At 35.8% G+C, this 24503-nt stretch overlaps 1 protein-coding gene across 1 annotated transcript in view; it reads right to left on the bottom strand.

Moving 5' to 3' along the window:
* Positions 1-24503, bottom strand: part of LOC306760319 (CUB and sushi domain-containing protein 1-like) — a gene marked incomplete at both ends in the record, with an annotated part of 457273 nt that overhangs the window by 88478 nt on the left and 344292 nt on the right. The window contains 8 exons of the mRNA XM_079246123.1: positions 15-131; positions 8678-8872; positions 11906-12093; positions 13199-13337; positions 15061-15252; positions 19637-19848; positions 20292-20418; positions 23166-23357. Of these exons, the coding sequence (XP_079102249.1) occupies positions 15-131; positions 8678-8872; positions 11906-12093; positions 13199-13337; positions 15061-15252; positions 19637-19848; positions 20292-20418; positions 23166-23357 (1362 nt within the window). The remainder of the gene's footprint in view (positions 1-14; positions 132-8677; positions 8873-11905; positions 12094-13198; positions 13338-15060; positions 15253-19636; positions 19849-20291; positions 20419-23165; positions 23358-24503) is intronic.

Below are 24503 nucleotides of genomic sequence, written 5' to 3'. Positions count from 1 at the left end.
GTTTTCATACATACCAAACTGCGGGGACACAGTGATGTAGTAGGAGCAAGTCTGTCTTGTTGTGTAGTTTAAAGGATAGTTTGGAGATAAAACAACCCCTTCAGATCCACCATACTGTCCACCACAGGGAGCTGGTAAGATAAAAAAATAAAAAAAATAAATAACTTCCAAACATAATTTACAATGGTTGTATTCTGTATTGGAAGTTCGATTATTTTATATTTACCTATTTATTTACATATATTTAGACATGATGCACAATATCTGCTCAAGAATGTGATGTCTTTGGGTGTCTGAAAGGCCCAGCTGATTTACGATGCACGTGCCAGTCAGAAACAGACGTCATATAAAGTCTGACTTCATGAGTGGATGGTGAGCAAGCCACTAGACCTGTGAAACTTTTATTTCACTTCTCATTGTGTCTTTATTTAGATTTTTACTAAGCTTTAGTTAAAAATAAAAAAAATCATTAGCTAAGCTTTAAGTTTCTTTGTCACAAAGATAATCGAGATGATCTAGTCAAGCTTCATATGCATGTTTCTCTGGAAAAACATTAGGTACCTTATATATCCATCATAATATTACTTTGTATGCACATGCAGTTGGTGAAGAAGTGAGAATGACAGGATGACAGCAGTGCACATCCCATGACACTGACTATTTACAAGTCCTGTATGAGGAAAATGGTCCATTCCTAAAGACTAAATGAGAATTTGTGAGGACTTTTTTCAAAGATGGTTTTGATGGGATGTCAGAATTGAACGAACCTCAAATAAATTTACTAAGAACCTCAGTAGGTGCAGGACCGGTGCATTATTTAAAGACCAGGAAAGAATCCGAACTGATTAATACATATATATAAAAAAAAGTTCACAGAAATAAAGCACTAACAAATTATTTAAAGAAAGCAATTCTGAGGGGATTTAAAATCAAAATGCTGTTCACAGAGCCATGAATTCATCCACTGTTGCCAGATCCAGTGACAGAATCAAGCACAAATGGCTCATAATCTGACCTGGCAACTCTGGAACCAAGATGATGTTTTGCAAAATAAGATATTAAGGGTAATACATGCATATTTTTATTTATTATTATTTAGATCAACATACTTAATCAATTAAATTGGGTAAACTTCATTTAATAAAAGATGTGTATGATCGGAAAAGGTTCACATGATAGTGTGGTACTTAGAGTAAGAGTCCTAATCAGGTTATCAATAGTGTACTATTAAACATGTGAGCGCAGCCATTGTTGTGCTCCAGCATAAAGTGATTTGAAGTTGCAGTATACCAGAGCAGCAGCATCTAAATAAGACTAGGGGAAGGGGATACTGTACTTCCTCTTTACTATCACTGAGCTGTGTGGCCAACAGATCAAGCTGATCTTGTTCTGAACGGCTTCCAGGTTTGAACATATGCAACGATGCGAGTGTGATCAAAGAGCTTCTGAAAAAGAGCGCTTGGCTCTCAGAAATGTTCAAATGGGTGAATAAAGGTTAAGATAAATTAATAAATATATGAGTTCTGTCTAAAGCCCACTTATTCGTGCACAAACTTGATATCCCTTGTGATGCTGTGCCAGGCCTGAACAGCCGCCAGCTTCATTTAATGTTTGCCTCCAAAAATATGTGATTCATTTATATTGAGGTCAGATGATTGAACTGGCAAGAGAAGCATTTCGCGCTATTAGGGCATTACATACAGCCTGACAGTGGAGCTCAACAACTTTAAGTTGAATGCCAACTTTTTGGCCTAATTGCCATTATTCCACTAAGAACTTAGCAGGACAAAGGGAAAAAAAAAACATGCAAGACACCAGCTTAGTAATAATAAACCACTGTATAGCTAGAGCCAGTTGACAGAAACAAATATAACAATACCATTTATAAACACCATATTGCAATAGAAGTATTTTCTTTTAATTGTGCTTCGTTTTTATTATGATGTTCCTGCAGCTGGGAGCACTGCCCTTAAAGATAGCAAGCATGTCACTGATCTTATCTGTTTTTCTTGTGCAACTAAAAAAAAAAAAACTTAAACTACATTTGGCCCAAAAGTTGCTCAGCTAACAAGTAAATTCATGTCTCTAATTACCTCTTGGACCCCTGTGGCTCAAAGGCTTTTTGATATGATATAAAAGCTTTTGCGTTTGATGTCTATCTGTGGATGCACATTTGTATGTGGGAATCTGTTTACAAACAAAGACATAATTATAAATGAGCCTGTTTCTCAAGTTTCATTTAATACTTTAGGTCATCATGTAAAACTAATGAAGCATTTTTATTCTTTTTTTTTTTTTTTTTTTAAATAGCGATGTGGACTGCGCTAAAAAGAAAATACTAGCAAACAAGATCTACAAGTTTTGCAGCACTGATAGGAAAATGCTTCTGAGCAAATACCCAACATGACAAATTTTAATGACTGAACTGATGTGATGCTCAGCTGGAACACAGAAGGAGATCTTCTGTGTTTAAGAGCTGCTTTAAAAACAAACAGAAATGACTATTAATGTATACAACTATCACTTGACCCGCAAGAAACAGACCTAACAATGCAATCCATATTTAGCTTTCTAGTGGAAACTTTGTTAATCGTGTTAACAGTACAAGACACGCAGATGGAGGTCACTGAAATTTCTGTCAGTGTGTGCAAGTGTGTGTGCACAAAACAGCAACAAGAAGCACATTTGTCAGTGTCATCCTCCTCAACACACACAGCAAACTTTCCAAATTTTCATATCCATACTCCTCTCACTCAACCCGACCTCTTCTTTTCTTGTCTCATTGTAATTGCTATGGAGGGATCTTCAAATGGATCACTCCCAGTATTCACCAACAGCATTAGCAGCGATCCCGAACAGACTTTAAAGCTGGGGTAGGTAATGTGAAGGAGCTAGCAGGATCTGAAAGTAGCACCGTGTCTTGGCTCATCCCCGTCTGGTTTTGCTCCTTGCGGGATCCAAGGCTTTTTTTCTTACCTCCACCAAGGAGGTTATGTTTTTACCAGTGTTTGTCTGTTTGTGTTCAAGATAACTCAAAAAGTTACAGATAGATTTTAATTAAATTTTGAGGATTTGTTGGAAATGTAAAAAGGAAGAACAGATTTAGTTTTGGTGGTGATCCGGATTTCCGTTTGTATCCAGGAACTTCATTAAGGCCGTAGCGGGAGAAGGCAAATAAACCGAGCCGGGTCGGAGAAATCCTTCCTGCATTCTCAGTCACAAAGAAAGTTACAAAATATAAGAAATGAACAACTTCAATTAGGCCCGAATGTTTTAATTGGTCAGAGTTTTTACAGATTTACAGTAAACTGAGGGGTCTCACTGTTTTTCTTATTGTTCATGATTACAAAATCCATAGACTGCTATCAGGACAAGGAACCTCGTCACCCAGAGTAAAAAAAAAAAATGTCTTTAAGCAAGATTACCTACCACAGCTTTAATTATCATCACCTCTAGGCTTGTTCAAAATGTTGGAGCATACGGGTGCAAAGGTTGAAAGTGCTCGATGAGACAAGGAACAACATTTTGATCATTAATATGCTGCTTGGGTCAGGGGTCTGACTATGCTTCTAAGATGTGAGGATGAGATTTTATGGGCAGGATCATAAAGCCTAAATGTTATTAGTTATTAGCTTTGAACATTTTCTTAAACATACCCATGAGGGTAACTCCCTCAATAAAAGACTTAGGCATTTTTAGTCTTTTGGAAACTGTGCATAAAAGGCTTAAAACGTCCATCAGAGATTCCTCAAGCGCCTTCCGATTTCAGAGCAGGGTAGCCATGAGAATTTATCTGTAACATATGTCAAAGCCCATCTATGAGCCCATGAGTGTGGGTGTTATAAATAAGCCCATATTCTCAGCTGAGGCTTGCCCAAATAGATTTACATGTTGCATATAAGGATGACTATAAAACTTGGTGTCTACTTCTTAGCTAGACAGCTGTTGCACACCCACTCACTCATCCTCCTCCCCACTCCTATCCCTGTATTCTTTTTCTCTTGTCTCCTAAAGCAACATAGTAGTAACCCCCTTTCCTTCTTTTCTTCCTGATTCTGCACAAGGATATTGATTGATATTTTTTGGATTGATTTTTGTTGTGCTGTTGCACTGAAACCCTCAGGTCTAGAGGTCTTGTCTTGATCTACCCACAGCCCCCCAGTGGTTCTGCTCTAGGCTCAGGTGTCAGGCTTATCAAAAAGCTTCCACACACACATACGCTTTGATCACTCACACCTTCTGTCTCAAACACACACAAATAAATGCAAAATGAGTCACAAGTCACTCCGTTTCTCTCAAACATCCATGAGCTTTGATCATCTGCACGCATGCACAACACTTTTGTAGTCCTATCTCTCACTGTCAGCGTATCATTTTCCAGTTCTTTCTCTCTCTCTCACACACACACACATACACACAGCAAGGCTTAAGGTGTGAGTTTGACGGCTAAAAAAAATTGAAATGTCCTAAACTTCTGAAGTTGTGTTTGACTATTTTTTTTTTAATTACACACACAACAGTTTTGTTGACTTCCATTTCATCACGTTTACATCTCAGTGATGGTAATAATGACTCTTGACAGAACAAAAAATATACAAAACACAACCAACTTTTATCTTGAAAAACACTAAAACAGCAAGAAAAAAAAACAACAATTACAAATCAAGGTGAATTTAGTCTGTAATCTGATTACCATATGCAAGGGCAATTTTCCGTGAATAATTTACAACAGAAATGTACAACATATAAGCTTTTTCAACAAATACAATCAAAAATGGTTTTGTTTGCTAATCAACCTCACAGAGAAAGAAAACAGAGTGCCTTCATTAAAGCAAAAATAGCTTTTTTTAAGTAATTTCATAATCACTAGGAAGCTAATGCTACTAAATATCAAAGCTTTACGACAGAAGTCTTTGTTCATTTTGCTGCATACATCTGAATGGTCCATCATTGTGTGACTTATATTACATTTAAAATAGAAAACTTACGTGGGCTACGGCGCAGGATATCTGGTGAGGTACTCTTGTCTATCATATTAAGCAAAGAAAACCTAAAATCCTTCCACTGTGCTGAGACTCGTACAAATACAGTTACTCTATAACAGATGATCTTTCCAAGTTCCATTGGCCCAGTGCAGGGAAAGCCTTACTGGTATTGCACTATCGAGTATTTCAACAACTGATATCATACAGCTTTAATGTAATGATAAGTGGCCAAATAGTCAGAACCATCTTTGAAACAAACAGGTTTTCTGCAGTCACTGGAGAAAAAATGAATGTCTACCATAATTTCATGCTCATAAAACACAATTATAAGCTTTTGTCTTGACTGAACACAACATGAAAACATTTTGAGTTCTGGGTGAAAAAATAAAGATCAGTTAAACTTCTTTGAGTTTCAGCTGATCCACAACCTCCTTAACAATATCCTAGAAGATCTCTCAATAAAAGCAAGAAGTTTTTCCGCTTGGTGTGTTGAAGTAGTAAAGAAACGCCAAACTATGATACTCACACCCCCATACCTTAACGTCATCATTAGTTTCAGCACATAACAATTCCTGATCTGTCAAGTGTTTCTTAGCATGATTTACATCAGCTCGTTCTTCCTATGATGTCTAAGCTTGTTTAAGCCTACAGTCCTGCAGGCAGACCAATCTCCACAGTGTTGGATCAGACTTGAACAACAGTCTGGCTAACACACTAGCTAACTCCGATGCTCCACCAGCTTTTGTTTGATGTGATTAATTTAGAAACATACTTTTTATAACCTGCTCTGCCAATGTTCGAAGGGGTTTATTTAGTGTGTGCAAAAATAACAGTGATTTATCTGCTACGTGACCATATTTGATGACAAATGCACACATGTTAGCTGAAAGCTTCACTTTCTTCATCTTCCTACTGTATATATGATTGATAAAATGCCATTTGTGTGTTTGTGCACTCAAAAGTGTTTCCTCTAGGCGGCACTCTATAATAGACTCTCATTTTATCTTTGTGCATCTCTTCTCCTTTCTCACACACACACACATACACACATAGCCCTATCAACAGTCACAGAGAATTCCTTCTTCCTCGCACCAGCTCTTAGTTACCATGGAAACCAGTGAAAGAGCGGTTTGAGATGGGGAGGTGTTTATCTGTGTGTGTGTGTGTGTTCGTGTGTGTGTGTGATGGAGCGAAAGCAAGAAGGGGTGAAAGCGCTAGAAAGGAAAATATAGAGTAAATCAGACGCAGACAGAGGAGGTGGGAGATAGGTAAAATAACAGTATGAGGCAGTAGTTATGGAGAAACGGAAGGAGCAAGAGGAGAAAGTAGTATGTGTGAGGAGGGATTCAAGGGAGGAAGAGAAGAGATGGAGGGAGTGTAAGTGGAGATGTATTATTTAAAGAGGTCTCACCCTGTCTAATGAGTTTGGTCTAAAAGCTCCAGGAGCTGCCCAAAGATAGAGAGACAGACAGAAAGGGCCAAGAAACTTCCCTAACTATGTGGTGAGAAAATTCAGTGTGCAAAAGCAGTTAGTTGAGGAAGAAAGCAAGACGACAAGGTAGGAGAGGATTTGAATCATTTTCTACTCCTCGATTGTGAAGCCAGTCATAGGATACGTATCTATAAAGGCAGCAACATAAACATAAAACATAAAACATACAGCCATCTGGTTGTGAGCACACAAATTATCATTATTTACTTATTTATCCCAGTTATTGGATAATTACTAGTGTGTGACGATTAATCAGATTAAGGTTAATACTGTCTAAGCTGTAAACTGGGTAAATGAAGAATAAAAAAAAATAAAGGTCAAAATACTAAAATAAAAATGATTATGTTCTCTGCATATATTCGTAATACATGTTGGCAATGTAGTATGCACATTATTCTTCTCTTTGCATAGACAATTTGATTGGGTGGTAATGTATTATGTGCTAAAAGAATCCATTATCTTTATTGCAGTAGACACCTGAAAGACACAAATATGATAAAACAAATGATTTTTCAAAAATTGTATCAACTGCCTCGAGATTTGCAAGGTCTTTAAATCATTTTCATGTAATACTAGATGATGTAGTCTTCCATTTACAGTCTCCAGAGGTGACAAAATAATTAATACTCTGCGTCACTGTGGGAATCCACATTGAAATATCCAACTAAATCAATTTCAGTCCTTCCAAAAGAAATACTATAAAAAGGAAATACAAGAAAGAATGTATCTGAAAATGTATATATATATGTAATGTATATAAATATATATGTAATGTATATAAATATATATGTATATATATATATATATATATATATATATATATATATATATATATATATATATATATATATATATATGTATAAATATATATATGTATATATATATATATATATATATATATATATATATATATATATATATATATATATATATATATATATATATGTATAAATATATATATATATATATATATATATATATATATATATATATATATATATATATATATATATATATATACACACATAAATATGGGAAGCAGGTTGAAAGACAATTTCACTTCTATCATCTATCAAAATTCTGTTTAAACAAAATTTTTCTTTGATTATAATTTTTTATTTCTTGTTTACCGCTACCGAACATCAGCTTCAACACAATGTCTGAACAGAAATTTGCAACAAAGAAATCCCGGCAGGTCAGTTCTCTCTGTTAACTGTAACACATTTAGATGTGATAAGTGGCAGGATTACCTTGAAATAAGCTACATGAAAGAGAAAATGAGATGAAATGACTTGACAGGGTCTCTTTTTTCTTACTGTCTGTTACTCTCTGTTCCAAAATTGCTAGTCTGAGTGCAATTATGCCATCTTTATTCTCTCCCACCCCCAACCCCTTCCCCCTTTACTGCCTCTTAGACGTTATTAAACAGGAGAGTTTTCAGTGTGTGAGGAGGTATGATTTAGACTTGGTAATAAGTATTGTTCATGAAAGTGTTAATGTGTGTGTATGCACTTTGAAATGTTTTTGTTTTCTTATCTAAAGTTTATAATCGTATGAAGTTACATCTAGTCTCTAAACAGCATATTGCACACACCCAAACCCAAAAGGCAAATATATGGTCCACGTATCACTTTATTGCCCTTATAAGCTGCTAGTTAGATAGACAGCTCAGTCTCTAGTCTCTGACCTCATCTGAAAACACACTGGCATGGTTGTCAGTTTTGAACCAGTGAGTTGTATTTATTCAAGGGGGTTCAACAAGTCTGTTATCATATATGAGCATGCACTGCTACCTAAATCAACTTCCATGGTAACCCCAAAGGTTTTGAGATTGACCTGTAATTTACCACAATTGGAAAAACTAAAAAATGAGATAGTATGTAACAGGGAGAAAGAGAATAGAATGACAAGGCTTCTATGTTGAATCCAACTGAGAGCACTGAATTTAAACTCCAAAAGATGCATCTTATTTATTCATATAAGAGGTTGCCGGTATGTCTGACCGTGATGCTTTGCAATAGCAACATGTGTGTACGTTAAACAACATCAGCCAAAGGAAATGTAGAAGAATATTTTTGCTTACCTGGGAACAGTAAACAGTATGTTTGTTTTATTAATAAATATGCATTCAATTTTTTCTTATTACTACTAGTTAACAGATACAGAAAACAAAAAGAACTCAAATGTTTATCTCCCCTACCTTTACACGATGGAAGTGCCCTGTCCCATACTGGTTTCCCATCACGTCCCATGACACAGGTAATGGTATCCTCCCCCAATATTGTGTAACCATGGTGACAGCTGTATGAGACCTGAGATCCCAGTTTGTAGTCGTAGCCTGATCGGCTGGCATTCATAACATTACCAGGGTCAAAACAGGCTTCTCTTGGTTTTTCTGCAGAGAAAGTACAAAGATGAGTCAGTTGTTGTCAAAAGCTGTTTTCTGTCTTCATAATTTGGTGTAAGGCCAACTTATTTGACTTCTATATGTGTCCCATGAGAATATAACAGAGAAACTGACAAAAACGTGGCAGAGGGCTGAAATTAGATTAAACAGGGAAAAGAGTAAGGCTGTACTTTAATAAGAATTTTTTATATGAAATAGTGTATAATGACAAATCAGAGGTGGATGGTAACGTAAGGAGGCCAACTGCAGAAATGAAAATTCTTTTGTTTTCAGTTAAAGATAAATAAGGTGAAAAAGACTAAATAAACAAGTAAAAGGTTAAAAAATTAAAAAGTAGACAAGTTAGCTTTACCTCTAAGTTCAAACTGAATCACATTCTGTGTTTGGTGGATCTATGCAAACAGCTGATTAAGCAGACCTGGAACAGCATGTCCTTTCAGCTGAAGAAGACTGTTGAATTGGGGCAAAATTAATAACACTATGAAGATGAATCTATTATCCACCATACGCACCAGGTGCTCATTGACATTTTAGTCTGTTCACTTAATACACACATAATTTTGTGACAGTAATTGTTAGGTATTGTCTTGTAAAGAAACTTGATTCCGAAAAAATATTCATGAAACATATTTACTGTTCCAGAAGTATGTGATGGCAGCATCATGGCAAGAAGAATTTTGGTAGCTTAAGGTAAAAGATTAATGGCAAATAGGGTAAAATTTATCACTAACAGCTATAACCTTGACATTTTTTTTTAGTTTTTATTAAGACTTCTTTTCATGTTACCTTTTTTTTTTTAAATTTTATGTTTAAAAATACAAATTAGATATTATATGGCCAAAACACTAATTTCCATACACTTCCCAGATAACGACATGAAATTTATTGGTTTTAGCCAGGTTCAGAGTTCTTTAGGAATTCTCTAATACATTAGAGTCAAAAGTTTTTTAAAAAGGAATTTGTATTCACTACATTTATCACTTAAAAATTTAGACAATAAGGCTAACAACCAGAAAAACAAAAAAGTTTTGCAAAAAACTGAGATAAAATGTTCTATAAATTGGGTTGTGAATAAGATTTCAAAAAACCTTTCTGTAAAAACTTTAAAAAAAACAGACAGCAGCATAACTGGAAAGGTTGTGTCTGTAAGTGCTGCAGATTTTAAGATTTTGTGTGTGACTAAAAACTCATTTTAAGAAAAACAGCCCTTGGAAGTTTTGTTCTAAAACACTATTTACTGAAATCAGATCCAATTAGAATTTTAAAACAACAAAGTAGAACATTAATAACACATGAAAGTGTAGGAATTTTATCTGACAACAAATCCATTCATGGAACTGCTTACAGACCTCCTGAGAAAATCAGCTTTAGATATTTGGATTGTAGAGTTCAACACAATTCTGCTTTAAAACACTATTTGCAGACATCATATCTTATCAAACTCATCAAAACAATGGTACAAAAGGTCTGTAACACATCAAAAGTGCCAAGATTTATTTCCTCATACTATCCTGTTATGTTTCTGGTAGGTTTTAAGGGAAGTGCAGGAATTAACGTAACTTTTCCCATTTTTGAGGGCTGCATACCCCAGTCATAATTCATGAGCCAAAAGAATCTGCACATTGATGTCAAAGGCAACATCATGTCTTGTTGCATCCAGAGGAGGGGATGGGGGAAGGGGGAAACTTCTATTATTATTCTGTAATGATATTCCTCAAACAGACTTTATGTAAGAAGCAAACTGCCATAAAACCTCCTGTCCCATTTTAATCCAGCCAAAGTCAAACTAATCTGCTGATAAGTTCATATAAATTTGGGATGGGTGTATCAATACTCTGGAGTCGATACTACAATATTAACATATCAGATTTGATACATTTTGGAGTGTTAAGATAGCACTCTGTTAATGTGAAATATGCTATTTATTTTGACTTCTGGGAGTTTTAGGCAATAAAACTGCGTGCAAAGCCAAACAACAGTGTAGAATTCCTTCTGTGTCACTTCATTATGGCAATCTATCAGATGTCACAACAAAGGCTGCAATTTTAGTGATGATGAGGTTTGGCTTTGATATTTTACCAGTTTAATGCAAATTATGTATTGTTATATTTATTATCTCATTAGTTTTACAAATTATAATGAGTCATTTTCCATGTAATAAATGTGAACAATCCTTAATTTAATCTGTAGTTATATTTTTTTTTTATTTATTATAAAAAGAAATTGCTATTTGTTATTTTTGTTTTATTTACTCAAAATTGTTATTATTTTTTTTAAGTGTTTCTTACAATTATTGTTTTTTTTGTTTGTTTGTTTGTTTTTTATATTCCAGCTCTTGCAATAAAGATGTGAATGTAATAGCATTCATGTACAAGACTTGGTTCCATCAATGATGACATCTCCAGCTCCAACCATGTTTATTCTGTCAGCTGATCTTGGTGTTTGTGCTGCCCTGCCTCCAGATGAAGGTTATTGTTGTCTTCTATGAAATTTTAGATATTTTCCTTTTGGCATTTTGACTTTACAAGCCCCACAAAAAGACAAAAAGCAGTTAAACGCGGTGTGCCATGGAACCAAGATGAACCAATGACATTGTCTGAAATTGAGCTCAGCCAATGAGAGTTTAAGCTTGGCATATAACTTTCCCTTTCCCAATCAGGTTTAGCTGCTCATACAAGAGAAATGCCAGGTTTGGATGAGAGCCCAGTAATCAGCGTAACCAGCGGTGTTAGACCAGACATAACAGAGTGCAGATAGCCACCATGGTGCTGTGTTTTGTGCATAAAGGCAAAGTTTAGGTAAATTTAGAAGAGAGTTTGGCGCACATACAGAAAAAGTTTAGTTCATTTTGATACATTCCTTTCAGAAGTCTGTACAAGCTAAGGAAGACAAAAAACCTCCAAAATCTCTAGATTAACAACACGATGTAAAAACAGGGTTTTTTTCCTGCTGTGTCTCGGCTTTAGAGTAAAATTATTGTAAAATTATAAAATACATGTTAAACTGGCATACTTTAATTACCTCTATATTCAATGGCAAATCCGGACATCCCCAGTGAGGCATCAGATCTGAATGCCAGGAAAAGACTGTTACCACTGCTCTCTATTCGCTCTGGGGCCTGGTTGCCTTGGAGACTTGCTAAAAGTGGCCCATTAGAGTCTTCACCCTCATAGATGTGCAGGAAGTCGTAACTTGGCTCCATATTAAAACTGAGGAGAAAAGAAAAACAAATACAAGAATTAACAATTAAGTCCAGGAATTTCATTATTGTTGGTAGGATTTGTTTATATTGTTGTATACATGTGTTTTTGTGAGTGTAAAAATGTTTTACAGGCATCAATTCAGTCATTGTCATTTCATTTAAAATGTTTTCTGAGAAAAGGGAGCTTTAAATATTTGCAAGCATTTTATCGTTGACTTGACAAAGATTTGCATATGGATTAATAAGATTATTAATTATATATATATATATATATATATATATATATATATATATATATATATATATATATATATATATATATATATATATATATATATATATATTAATAAGAATATTTCCGTTCCCCATTCAATATTATCTCCAGTTTAAAGAGACATTGGCCTTTTGCAGCCCTGGAGGTCAAATAAAATTCCCAAAAAATGAAGTTTCATTCTGCTTGAAATGCTTGTCTTAGCCTTTCTGTCTTTAAGGCCACTCGGTGGATTTTGGGCTTGTTCATTTTTCTGATCTTTTACTGTGCTTACAAAAGAATCTGTCAAACAGTGAAGAACAAGCAGAAGCCCTGAAAGATAAATGTTACCTCTTAAAGCTAACATTATTATGATACTGTTAAGATAAAATTTAAATGATTAAGTTTATTTTTTCCTTTTGTCCTGAAGCAACCAATGCATTCACACACACAAACAAAGTAAAAACACATTCTTGTTGTGTAACTTGTAGATTGGTGGGACAGGTTAAAATGAAAACCTTCTGTTTTTCCTATATAACATCCACAATTTTTGTTAATAAAATGATGCAGGCGAGCACATATTGTACATGTACAATAAATTATCTATTAGGGATTTTGACTGGATCATATTGCCTTGATTGCTGTGTGCCCCTCTCCTAAATATTCTAACAAACCTCTTCCCTCTTCCATAATAATTTAGCTATTTTTAATGATAAATCAAGAAAATACCACACCCCCGGGCAAAGTATGAACAACAATTTTCACTTGTGGAGCAAAACTCATCCATGTTTATGAGGTAAAAGGTGTGAGTGGTCACATTTTTGTAGATAAGGTGTCATGTTCTGAATTGAACCGGCCTTACGTTTTGAATATGAGGGCGATGACAAAGTCAGGGTTGACTCTGATTCTCCAGTCGCACTCTTTTCCAGGGGGGTAAGGCTGGGGGTAGTTAGGAGAAAGAATCACACCAGAGGGACCACTGACGTTACCCCCACAGGTAGCTAAAATGGAATAAAACAGTGAGAGGAAAAGAGTTGACATATCAGGATGACCAATAGTTGAGCAATAATTTAACTTTCACATATGAACTTTCACAAGTTTTACTTGTTAAACAGAGGATGGCAAGTGCTAGCTAAGAGAAGCAAAATCTCCCTTTGCTGCCACATATTAACCCCACAAGTGGCTCTAGATAGTACGAGAAAAGAGAGAGGCATGGTGATATTTATCCACTAGTAGTCCTGTTAGTTTATATCAAGTCAGAAAGCAAGGAAAAGTTAGAGAAAGATGCATTCAAGCAGCAACTTCATGATGTAAAGGGGGAGTCTGCAACATGCAGAGGTGTCTCAGGGGTGGAGGGGGTGTATGAACGGATTATAACACAGTGAAATAGAGGTAAACAAAGGCATTAACGCTTGCAAATCATTCACAGAGCCACAAAACCCCACTGCTGTAGACTGTTGTGTATAGTGTTGAGTAATGTGTTTAATCTTTTGAGCTTTTGAACATGAAGGATTCATCTCCTGAGGTGAAAGTGCAGGGGAGGGAAATGGGGCAAACAGCAAAAAGGAAGCAGATTTAAGCACTGCATTTTATCTCGAGTTGTGCAAAATGCAAGGCTACTGGCAGAGGGTCAGAGTCACTATTAGAAACAAATCCTAATGTCTTTGCAAGGCACACTCAGAGATGGTGCTGAAGGACTTCTACTTAGTGCTGGCTGATAAATAAAAAGATGAACGGACAGAAAAAAAAAGAAAGAGCTGCGACAATAAGGGAAATGGCTGTGTCCCGCATCTGCAAGCTGGCAGGTAGACAGTGTGTACTCTAAGCAGGTGTTTTTTTTTACCAGATTGCTCATGTTATTTGCATCCCACCTTCAGCAGCAGATGATGTCAGACTCATTCAAGTTGTTGAATAATTAATACTGCAGCAGAACAGAATCTCTGTTGCTTTTCCTCATTTCTCTATTTTTATTAACTTGACGTAAAAACTGAACTGGACAGAGTAATTAGAAGAAAGTCTAAAGATTTTAAGATTTTCCACCCCAATTAAGACATTTAGCTATGGCAGCATGGGCAGAACAATCTACGTAGAAGCTAGAAATCTTGTCTTTGGGTAACATTTTTGGCTTTGTAGACTGCATGTGAGGAAACCATCTTTCAGTGATTGTATCTCATGTCACATTTCCTGCATTTCCTCTTTTTCTGATTCAAAGAAACAAGTCAGGTTGCAGGTTTCCATGTCATGTTCCTCCTTTACTGATGAAGTCAAGAAGAACCTGTGGAGGAGGAACTAAAGGAAATATGGGAGAGCAGAAAATCACAAATTGCAGCAGAAAGGTGTGAATGATTTCTAGCAGGGGATACAGGAGCTCAGTGGTTTACAGAATAGCAGCGAGTTGGTCAGATGGTAGTGATAATGGAGGAAGAAACTGGCAAATATGCTCAGGACTTTCAATACTTGTGATAAAGAAATCTAATCCCGACTAACTCCCTTAGTTGGTGATGTTATATTTTCCAACCTTTACCTCGTGGTCTCCTCAATATCATTCAATCCTCACCGGTGGAGATCTTTCTATTCACATATACTCACTTGAGCTGATGCTTTTCAATATTTTTCTTTAATTTTTGAAGTTAAATACAGCACACAGATTTTGCCATCATCACTGGTGTGACCACAGTTAATTCCACTCCTGTCTTGGGAGTCAACAGAGCACCGTTTACCTACCCATACATGTTGGAGGGTCCGGTTGCCAGTAGAATCTGTTGTCCATCCGCACACAAGTAATGGTTTCTAGGCCTTGCAGCTGATAACCAGGGTCACACTGGAATGTCATACTGTCACCTGGCTCCTTACTGTCCCCATACCGGGAACCATTTACAGGGATTCCAGGGTCGTTGCAGGTTGTTGCTGTTGTAGCTGAGGAAAAAAAAGACAAATACTGATATATTGTTTGTTCTGACAAAGAGACACCCTTTCACCAATGTCATGGTGCAAGCAGTGGGGAAATAAGTAAAACATGTTTACAATAAAACACACTCTAGTTCTCATCACAAAGTAAATCATAATGAGGCCATGATACTAATTAAGACTGGCAACTTTTTTTTTCACCAGTGGTAGCGCTAGTTTGCTTCTGCTTCTTTCAAACAGAATGTCATCTTTCCCTTTTGCTTCATAATTTTTCTTCTTTAAGATACAGCAGACTGCTCGGATGACGTCACTACACTTATGTGACACAATTTACTTACCGAACAACCCTCTGCTTCATAACACATGCATTTCAACCAAAAGATTTGTACTAAGATTTAATACAGAGTTATGATCATATCAGGAGCACATAAAGACACCATAATGTAAAAAACCTTCAAAGGATAAATTCTACTGCTCGAAGGTTTTCAGAAATTCTTTGTTTTCCACATTTTTCATCATTCAGTACAAAGAATCGGGCTGCACGGTGGTGCAGTGGTTAGCACTGTGGCCTCACAGCAAGAAGGTCGCTGGTTCGATCCTTGGCTGGTTTGGTCAGTGGCCTTTCTGTGTGGAGTTTGCATGTTCTCCCCGTGTACGCATGGGTTCTCTCCAGGTACTCCAGCTTCCTCCCACCATCCAAAGACATGCATGATAGGTTAATTGGTCACTCTAAATTGCCCCTAGGAGTGAGTGTGAGCGTGAGAGTGGTTGTTCGTCTCTCTGTGTGTGGCCCTGCAATGGACTGGCGAGCTGTCCAGGGTGTACCCTGCCTGTCGCCCAAAGCCAGCTGGGATAGGCTCCAGCTTCCCCACGACCCTGAATTGGAATAAGCGGTTCGGAAAATGAATGAATGAATGAATGAATGTACAAAGAATCTAATCAAATTTAAAAAATGTAATTAATTCAGGTACTCAGACCATTTGTACCATTTTTCACATAAGCTTTTGTATGTTCTACTTATCATGGTTGTCCTTGAGATATATCTACAATTTAACTTGCCATAATTTACTAAATATACAATATAAGGCGATACATGCAGCGCTGTATTTACATCAAAGTGAAAACGAAAGTTTCAGTTGCTGGATTACTTAGAGTAATAGGAGCAAATGATTGCACCCTTGTGCCAAACATCTCCGGTATAGCTTATAACTGTGGGTCAGTTAATGAAATAAAATATGTACATTAGAATCAAGAGGCTGTTATATTCATTATTCTTTTTTTTATTTTTAAGATGACAGTACATACACATTCTGCCCTACCCCTCTCCTGTTTACTTTGCAGATGTTTAATTACATGCTGATTTTTCTTTTGTTCACCTTGTAATGTTTTATACGATCTTTTTATTTTATCATAAATTTACTTCCATATAATGTTTCAGATTTTTGTGCAAAATCCTCTCATTAAGTCATTTGCAAAGTGTGCGATAAAATTCTAAATTACACACACAAAATATTATTTGCAAAATGGGATGTTAGTAGATCTGGCCCAGAAAATCTAAAAAGAACTAATTTATCTAAATGAATTACTTCAGTTCTTAAAAATAAAATGAATTTATCATTTAAAAAATAATGCAAAGCTGAGTCCATTTGTTTCATGTGCTGGTACGGAAATGATCATACACACCTTTATTTCTGCTGTTCACTTGTCTGGATTGCTTAAACATTTTACAGCACACTGCTTTAAGACTCCAAACAAAATATAAAACAACAGTCATTCCACCCTTCTGTTAACTCGGCTGTACTGGCTCCCCATCTGCCAAAATTTTATTAATAATTAATAGGCATGACATGTTCAAGCACTCATTTATACCAGCAGACTTTTGCAGGCACGTGCCCCTTGGAGTTCCCTGAGGTCATGTGATTCGGGTCTGCTAGTTGTGCAGCTCTCAGTTAAAGACTAAAGGTGACAGAGCCTTTGTAACACTTTCTGGATCTCCCTTCTTCTGAGTGAGAAATGTGGAGTCTTAAAAAGCATGTGAAAACCATCTTTTTAACTTTCTTCTGCTCAGTTGTTGTTCATATTTTTTTGTATTTTCTTGTTTCTTCTTTCTCTGTGAAGCATGTTATCTTTAAAGGTGCTATATAAATAAAGATTTATTTAGATTCATCTCAATGGACAAAGTGTTATATTCAATTTGAATAAATCCAAATAAATCGCCATGGCAGGAACTAAATGGGATTCACACAAAAAAGTTCTTTAAATCAACTCTAGCATTTACTGTGAGTTTGCCAAAACTGCATATGAGTTATTCTTTTCTGATTATTCTATGAACCACAATTTCAAACATGTGAGCAGGAAACCTGGGAATGACAGTGTCCTTTAATATTTCCATTTCTTTTTACAAATATTCCAATGAATTTTTTAGGGCTAATTATAGGATCATAATGTTGTGTTAAAACATAAAGAAGCAAAATATGCTTATCCATCAGATACCTGAACAAAGACCAAACTGAGAATATAACATAAAAGAAATTTGTAGGAAGGTCACAGCTATACTCAACAATTACATAAACCTTTCTCCATGAATGAGTTCAGCGCTTCAGTAAATCAACAAGGAGATACATTACCATAGTAATGAAATAGCAGTGTTTTGATCATCACATTAGTGAGGGTAAATATTTGTTTTAAATATGTAATGAATATAGAGATTCAGGAAAGGAGAAAAGGACAAAAAAAAAAGAGGATGGAAATATTTATGACAAGCTTTAAAAATGACAATTTCATGTTACAAACGAAAGCATGAAGTTGTACACAAACTGCAGAGCAAAAGGAGCTGTCCCAGCTCAGGCCAAGTCTGGTAATAAATGGTACGATAAAGTTGAACAGGGCGCGCATTTATGTGTGTCAGTGCGTCTCTTTTATCAAGCTGATAAAGCACTGCCTATAAAGAACAATGAATACAAAAAAATCCCAACAGCAGTAAACATGTTGCTTTGACAGAAGAAGAGGGAGGTGAAGATGTGGTAAACAGCAGAAAAGCAGATCCTACTGGCCAAATTTTATACCCCACAAAAAACATCAAAGCCTATGTTCATGAATGAAAAAAAAAACCAGTATCTGTGTTTTGCTTTTGAGATTAGCCATAAAACTTTTCTCCCTGGTTCTGAAGCTTGTTCACCCATTTTTAATTCAAGTGCTTGCATGCAAAGACGATTACCTTCCATTTAGCTGATAAGTTTTATTATGGTACTCTGGAAGTGGTAAAATGTGAAAATTTGCACCTATTAATGTTAAACTGGTTAAAAGTCCTCTATTTCAATGATGGTTGAAACCCTCAAGAAAGAAATTTAGCAAGACAAAGGTAAGATGCACTCTAAATCTTTCATTTCATTTTACTGGTGGACGAAGTTTGTCTTCACTACATTCTGCTCAAAGACTTATTATGTCAGCTGAGGTAGTAAAATAAGAAGAAAGTCTCCTCCAGATTACAGTAAATGATATGCTGAAATTAAAACTTCAAAGATTAAAGGGCCAGAGCTTCTTTCCATCAGTAAAACAGTGTTATCCTTTTATTTATACTTGGTTAAGTTTTTTGTTTTCTCCATTAGATTTGGGTAAAATAGACATTTGTGCATTTCTGACATGAAACCCTGAAGGCAAATCTGCCATGTGCATCTGTTTCCCACACTTCACCAGAACAATTTGAGCATTCGTTCACATTTTTCCTTTAGTCTCAACTTTGTGTTCAAAGACCAAAAAAAATCACATAAAAAGTAAATTAATAAAATTACAATTAAAAATATTTGTCTTAGTATTACTATTACTATTTGATAAATTATTATGACTATTTGATTTTAAAAAAATATATATAAAAAAATAAAGTCACCTGAAGATGAACAGTAATGTCTTTTATGAAATTCAGAATTCCTCATTTTTTTAAATCAATCAATACAAATTAAGAACTTTCGAAGTTATCTTCAGTAAAGCTGAACTCTCCTGTTTAGTCATTGCTTGTGTAATAAATATTGAAAATTGAGTCAAAAGCTTCAGGTGGGGCTCCTTGTGTCATTTGCTTAGCAAGCCTTTGTCCCAAGGTGATGCAATTAATGTCTCATCTAATTCTTTGGTTTGAGTTTTCCAGAAATCCTGTTAAATCAAACACCAATGTTAAATGAATTATCCTATTGCAAATGTAAATGGGGTTTGTATGATAGCTATAAAGCTGCATTGGTTTTCTAATTAGCTAATTTAATTGCTAACTCAATAAATGACATTTCTTTATAAAAGAACACCCAAGTTATCACTTTAGCTGAATTGTGATATTTTTATAGGATTTTTGAGTGTTTGTGAAGTTCATGTATAATGATTACAGTGAAGAGTTTAAGCTACTTACTGGAAAACTGTATTGAAAATCCTTGCTTGCTGATGAAATAATCTGAATCGAACTGCAGTGTGAGTATGTTGAAAGTGGAGTGGATATCTTCAGGTAGGGCTGGGCCAGACCATTCTTTCAACAGGATCCCGCCATCTGATGGCCCAGAGGGACCATCCCAAACTCTCAGAATATCATGGCCGACCTCAGTGTCAAAGACAATAAAGTGAAGGCTGAGGAAACACAGAAATACACAAGGTCTTACCAAAAGTAACTGGAAACCAAAATAAAAATGTAAATATGCTTTGGTCATGCAAGTACAGACAGCTGTCAACAGTTGTCACAGTTTGCTAAAAAAAAACAAAAAACACACATGCTAACATTTGGAATAGTGTGGTGCACCCTCGAACAAAGCTGTGATTTTGACAGAAAATATTCATCATTTATTTGTGAATATTTTACCAGGCAGTCTAAATGTTTTTACTTCTTTGAGATGCTGCTAATACCAGACGTATTAGGCTGATGTTATGAACAGCCTGCTAAACAATTGTTTTACTTCAGTCAGAAACAATTCTACAACCATCGCTTGGCTAATTTCCCAATTTAAAAAAAAAAAAAAAATCATTCAGATAAACAGATTGAAACTAAAGGATATATCAAACCACTTTATAATTACCTAATAGTCTTTCCTGTATCCGCCTCTATGGTCCAGGTACAGTGGAGGTTGTTGTCATATGGAGCAGGGTATCCCGGAGACAGAATCCGCCCAGACACTGCTCCAGTTATGTGACCTCCACACTCCGCTAAAAAGAAAGGAGGCAAGGTGGTGTCATCATTGAGGAAAAAGTAAAACATGATTCTGTGATCATAAAAACTAATGTCTCATTGGATCTGGATGGACGAGTGTATCAGCACTCACCAAGAGGTGCATCAAAACAACAAAAGAAATCCTGTCTCTTGTGGTTTGGTAAAATAAATATGAAAAAAAAAATGTAAATGATTAAAACATATAGCTAGATGTAGTTATTAATGACTTTTCATGTCACGTAGATATTTTCATTTTAAATGTGTCTTTCTGTGAGCCGTTAGAGCAGGATAATGCTGCTGGGGATAATCATCGTCTATTACTCTGACTTTGCTCAGGTTGCCTTTTTAAAGATTCTATCGATCCCATTTTCTGGCTTTCTTTCAGCTCTTTTAACATTTCAGTTCATTTCCACTTATTGGTTGATAATCATATTCAGGCGTGAACATTTATTTATAATCAGTTAAAAAGTGTTTGAATCATTACCTCCAACTTGATATACTCTACCAACATTGATAACAGCATTGATTGCCGATATCCCTCAACAAAATGCTTTTAGTATTTACATTTCAAGACAGAAATCCTTGCTTATAACACCAGAAAGACAACTGAAATCTGTGCTTTTACTGTTTTCAGGGGTTTGTCACGAGGGATATATTGAGAAGCAGTGTTTAAGGCTGAGAGCAGATATGAAATGATCATTGTGATACTCAACAGTACCTATGATAGCCCAGTGAGATAGGAGATCTCTGCTGATTAGGAAGTATTTTGCCACGGAGAAAGCTTTATATGTGTATATTGCGTTTTAGTGTGAGTTGAGCAGGCGTCGCAATAATCTGCAATATCAAGACAAGGACATCCTAGTTTTGCTGCATTTCCCCAGGCAGAATACACATAAATATGCATTTACATGTGGACACAAAAACAAAGGGAGTAGCAGATAACCACACAATTACACAGAAGGCCAGAAAGACATTTAAAAACACTTCTGCAGTTATGCAATCATATCAGTCCCACACACCAACAAAAGCTGCTTTCAGACCTTATTGTTCTTATAATAGCAGGAAAAGGCAACTATCCTTTTGGCTATAATGGTTTTTAATAAAGTGGACAGGAAGAGGCACAGGTACAAGGAAAAAAAAAATTAGCAAACCTAAATCACACAGGAAAGAGAAAGAATGACGTCACGCACACACGTATAGGGAAGACATAAGACAGGCTGACAAAATGAACTGTGAGCAGAGAAAAGGGAGAGCATAGCAAGAGTCTCACATAGGTAGACCACCACTCAGTATGGGAGATACAGAGAGAAAGATGGCATGGAAACAGCCTGAGGCAAGGCCGTGTCATGATCTCCATACAAACACATAAAGACTGTCAAGTAGGAAGAAAGACAGACAGAAAAAAAAGGAGTAGTGGGGGTAGTTTGCTCAGGCAAGTGTTTTCTTCAGGAGCTAAAAACTAATGACTGGTTGCACATTTACAAAGTCTTACCCTAATCCAGTCACAAAGACATGTCCATTTTTTATTAATACTCATACAAAAGTATCACACACATCTATCTATATCCATTCTTTTTGTTGCTAATAGCAACTACATTAGGCTCAGTCCCACCTCACAAAGCTCAGGTGTACTGGCAGGTGACAAAGAGACAAGGTTATGCTCTTAGTTTGTGCCATGTAAATCCCTCTGCCCAATATGCAAAGACAGAATATTTATGGAAAGAAGACATATGGACTGACGAATGCCAGTTTGCCTCAGGGATTTCAAAGGTAGCTCGAAACAATACAAGAATACAAATAAACAAATGTTCATGTGGCATCAGTGTCACTGGTGGTTGCCCGATGAATATTAAGAGTAGCTAACTGCAAATGTTGTATTTAAAAGACAAAACTATTTTAACAGCTCCAAAATCTTCAGAGGAAAAGCAAACTAATAAACAAACAAAAACAACAAAAAACAATGTTAAAGTTACTGAATTTTTTTTTACATACTTTTTTCAACGCCAAGTGCCTACTAAAGCTAAATCTGTCCAGCAGTGGAAAATATTCAAACACATTTTTGCTGTCTGTAAAAAGCAACATTGATTGCATAGCAGCAGTTACATGGTGCCTGATTAGAACGTTATGTTCTCAGTAAGTTGTGCTTCAACAACTTTCCACATTTTTCAAAAACTCGTCAGTGTAATATTATCTCCTATCTCCTTGTGCTTGTATAAAATTGGATGCCTATCATTTTGATGCTTCAAAAACAGTGGAAATAATGCTGTAAGATTTTAAATAGACACAATATTAGATTTTTTGAGGCCGTTTCACCGTTTCGTTTTAAAAATCTGGCTGCTAATACACTAAAATATATATATATATATATATATATATATATATATATATATATATATATATATATATATATATATATATATGTGTGTATATCCACAGAGATACATTAGCAACGCTACATAAATCTCTACCTGTGTTGAACCAGTCCCCACAGTCTCTCTTCAAAACCTTTCCCTGCACTGACTGAGTCATTTGTGAGCTCTATCTATTTTTAAGTCATTATGCTAAAACCTAAACAGCATCCAGTGGCTTTGACTGGTGATTCTCATAACACTAAAATGGCATTGAAAGACCCCCTTCCCAAGAAAAAAATAAAAAGCAAAACAGATGTTAACATTTTGATGGGGTTGTAATAAAATACTGATGCAGTCGGTAACACACAGTGTAAGTTAGCTGTCATACTAACCAATGCAGGAAGGAAGTGGCTTGTCCCAGACACGTCTATCACCGCTAAGACAGGTCAGTGTGCTGCTGCCATGGAGACTGTATCCAGGGTTGCAGGAGTACAGAACAAACGTGTTGGCATAATGGCCATCATCCTGGATCTTATATCCATAACTAGGAACACCGGGCTCCTCGCAGCGTACTAGGTCAAAACCTTGAACACACACACACAGACAGACAGGTATGCACACACATACAGATTAAGGCTTCTTGACTGTGCATAAATGAACAAAAAGATTCAGCTCTGGACAAGAGAACATAAGGTCACTGTACTCTCCTGAATCTCTTTACTTCCTGTTCTGAATTTGAACATTGTGCAAATGCTCAAAAAAAAAAAAAAAAAAAAGTCCACAGCTGCAGTGAAAGCTACTGAACTTTTCTACAGCCTCTGGTCATCTGCTAGTTTCTGAGAAACTTTAAAAATGTATAGGCTTCTCCCTATGATAAAAAAAATAACAGCAGTGATGGCAGTAAGGAGCACCAGGAGTTGTTTTTTTTTATGGACCTTAAAATGTTTTTTCTCTGAAACTGAAAATACAACAAATAATAATTTCACATGGAACACAGATATGTTGTATTTTGAAGATAAAGAAAACTTCCTGCTTTAAAGACAGTTGGATAAACAAGGACAGAGCAGTTTCACAAATGCATTTTCTTGTGCACTGTTTGGCCTCCTACTGCATAAAAAGACCATCTTCCCTCATATCAGAGCATCTGAGCTGCTATATAATGCTTAATAAACAGTGAGCTTGCCAATATCAGAAAAGGTTTAGCTACATGCTGTATGTGAGCAAACTATTTCTGTCAATTTGCATAAAGAAACCAGAGTGTAACATTATACATGGTGCTGATCAGAATATACAATATGTTTATCTTCTTTTACGGTTGTTTCTTGCAATAATATGGAAAAGAAATGTCCTATTTTAGTTCTGAGCATGATCATAAAATATGAATTGTCTCATTGACCAGTGTCAATCAGTTCCTCCAGATACCCCTAAATATCTTTTACTCAACAAGTATTTATTCACTTTAAGCTGAATTTCATTTGTACAGTGTCCATGAATGTCAGTCCCCTTCTGCAACAAGTAAATCTCACTTCTTTTAACCTTTCCCTTTTATTGTTTAAAAATAGCATTCTGTAAATTCCTATTGCTTGATTAAAATAGCCTCAAACACTTTGCATTATTAAAGGACTGTTTGCTTCTTCTCCCTCCTTCTTTTTGTTTTAACCAAAGTCTATTCATCACCGGAGAAAGTGTCACCTTCTCCAGTTAAATGATTTGCATATTGAGAGCCATCT

This window comes from Telmatherina bonti (genome assembly GCF_933228915.1).
Source record: "Telmatherina bonti genome assembly, chromosome: 1".
In the NCBI taxonomy this organism is placed as follows: Eukaryota; Metazoa; Chordata; class Actinopteri; order Atheriniformes; family Telmatherinidae; genus Telmatherina; species Telmatherina bonti.
This window is presented reverse-complemented; position numbering and strand designations above follow the sequence as displayed.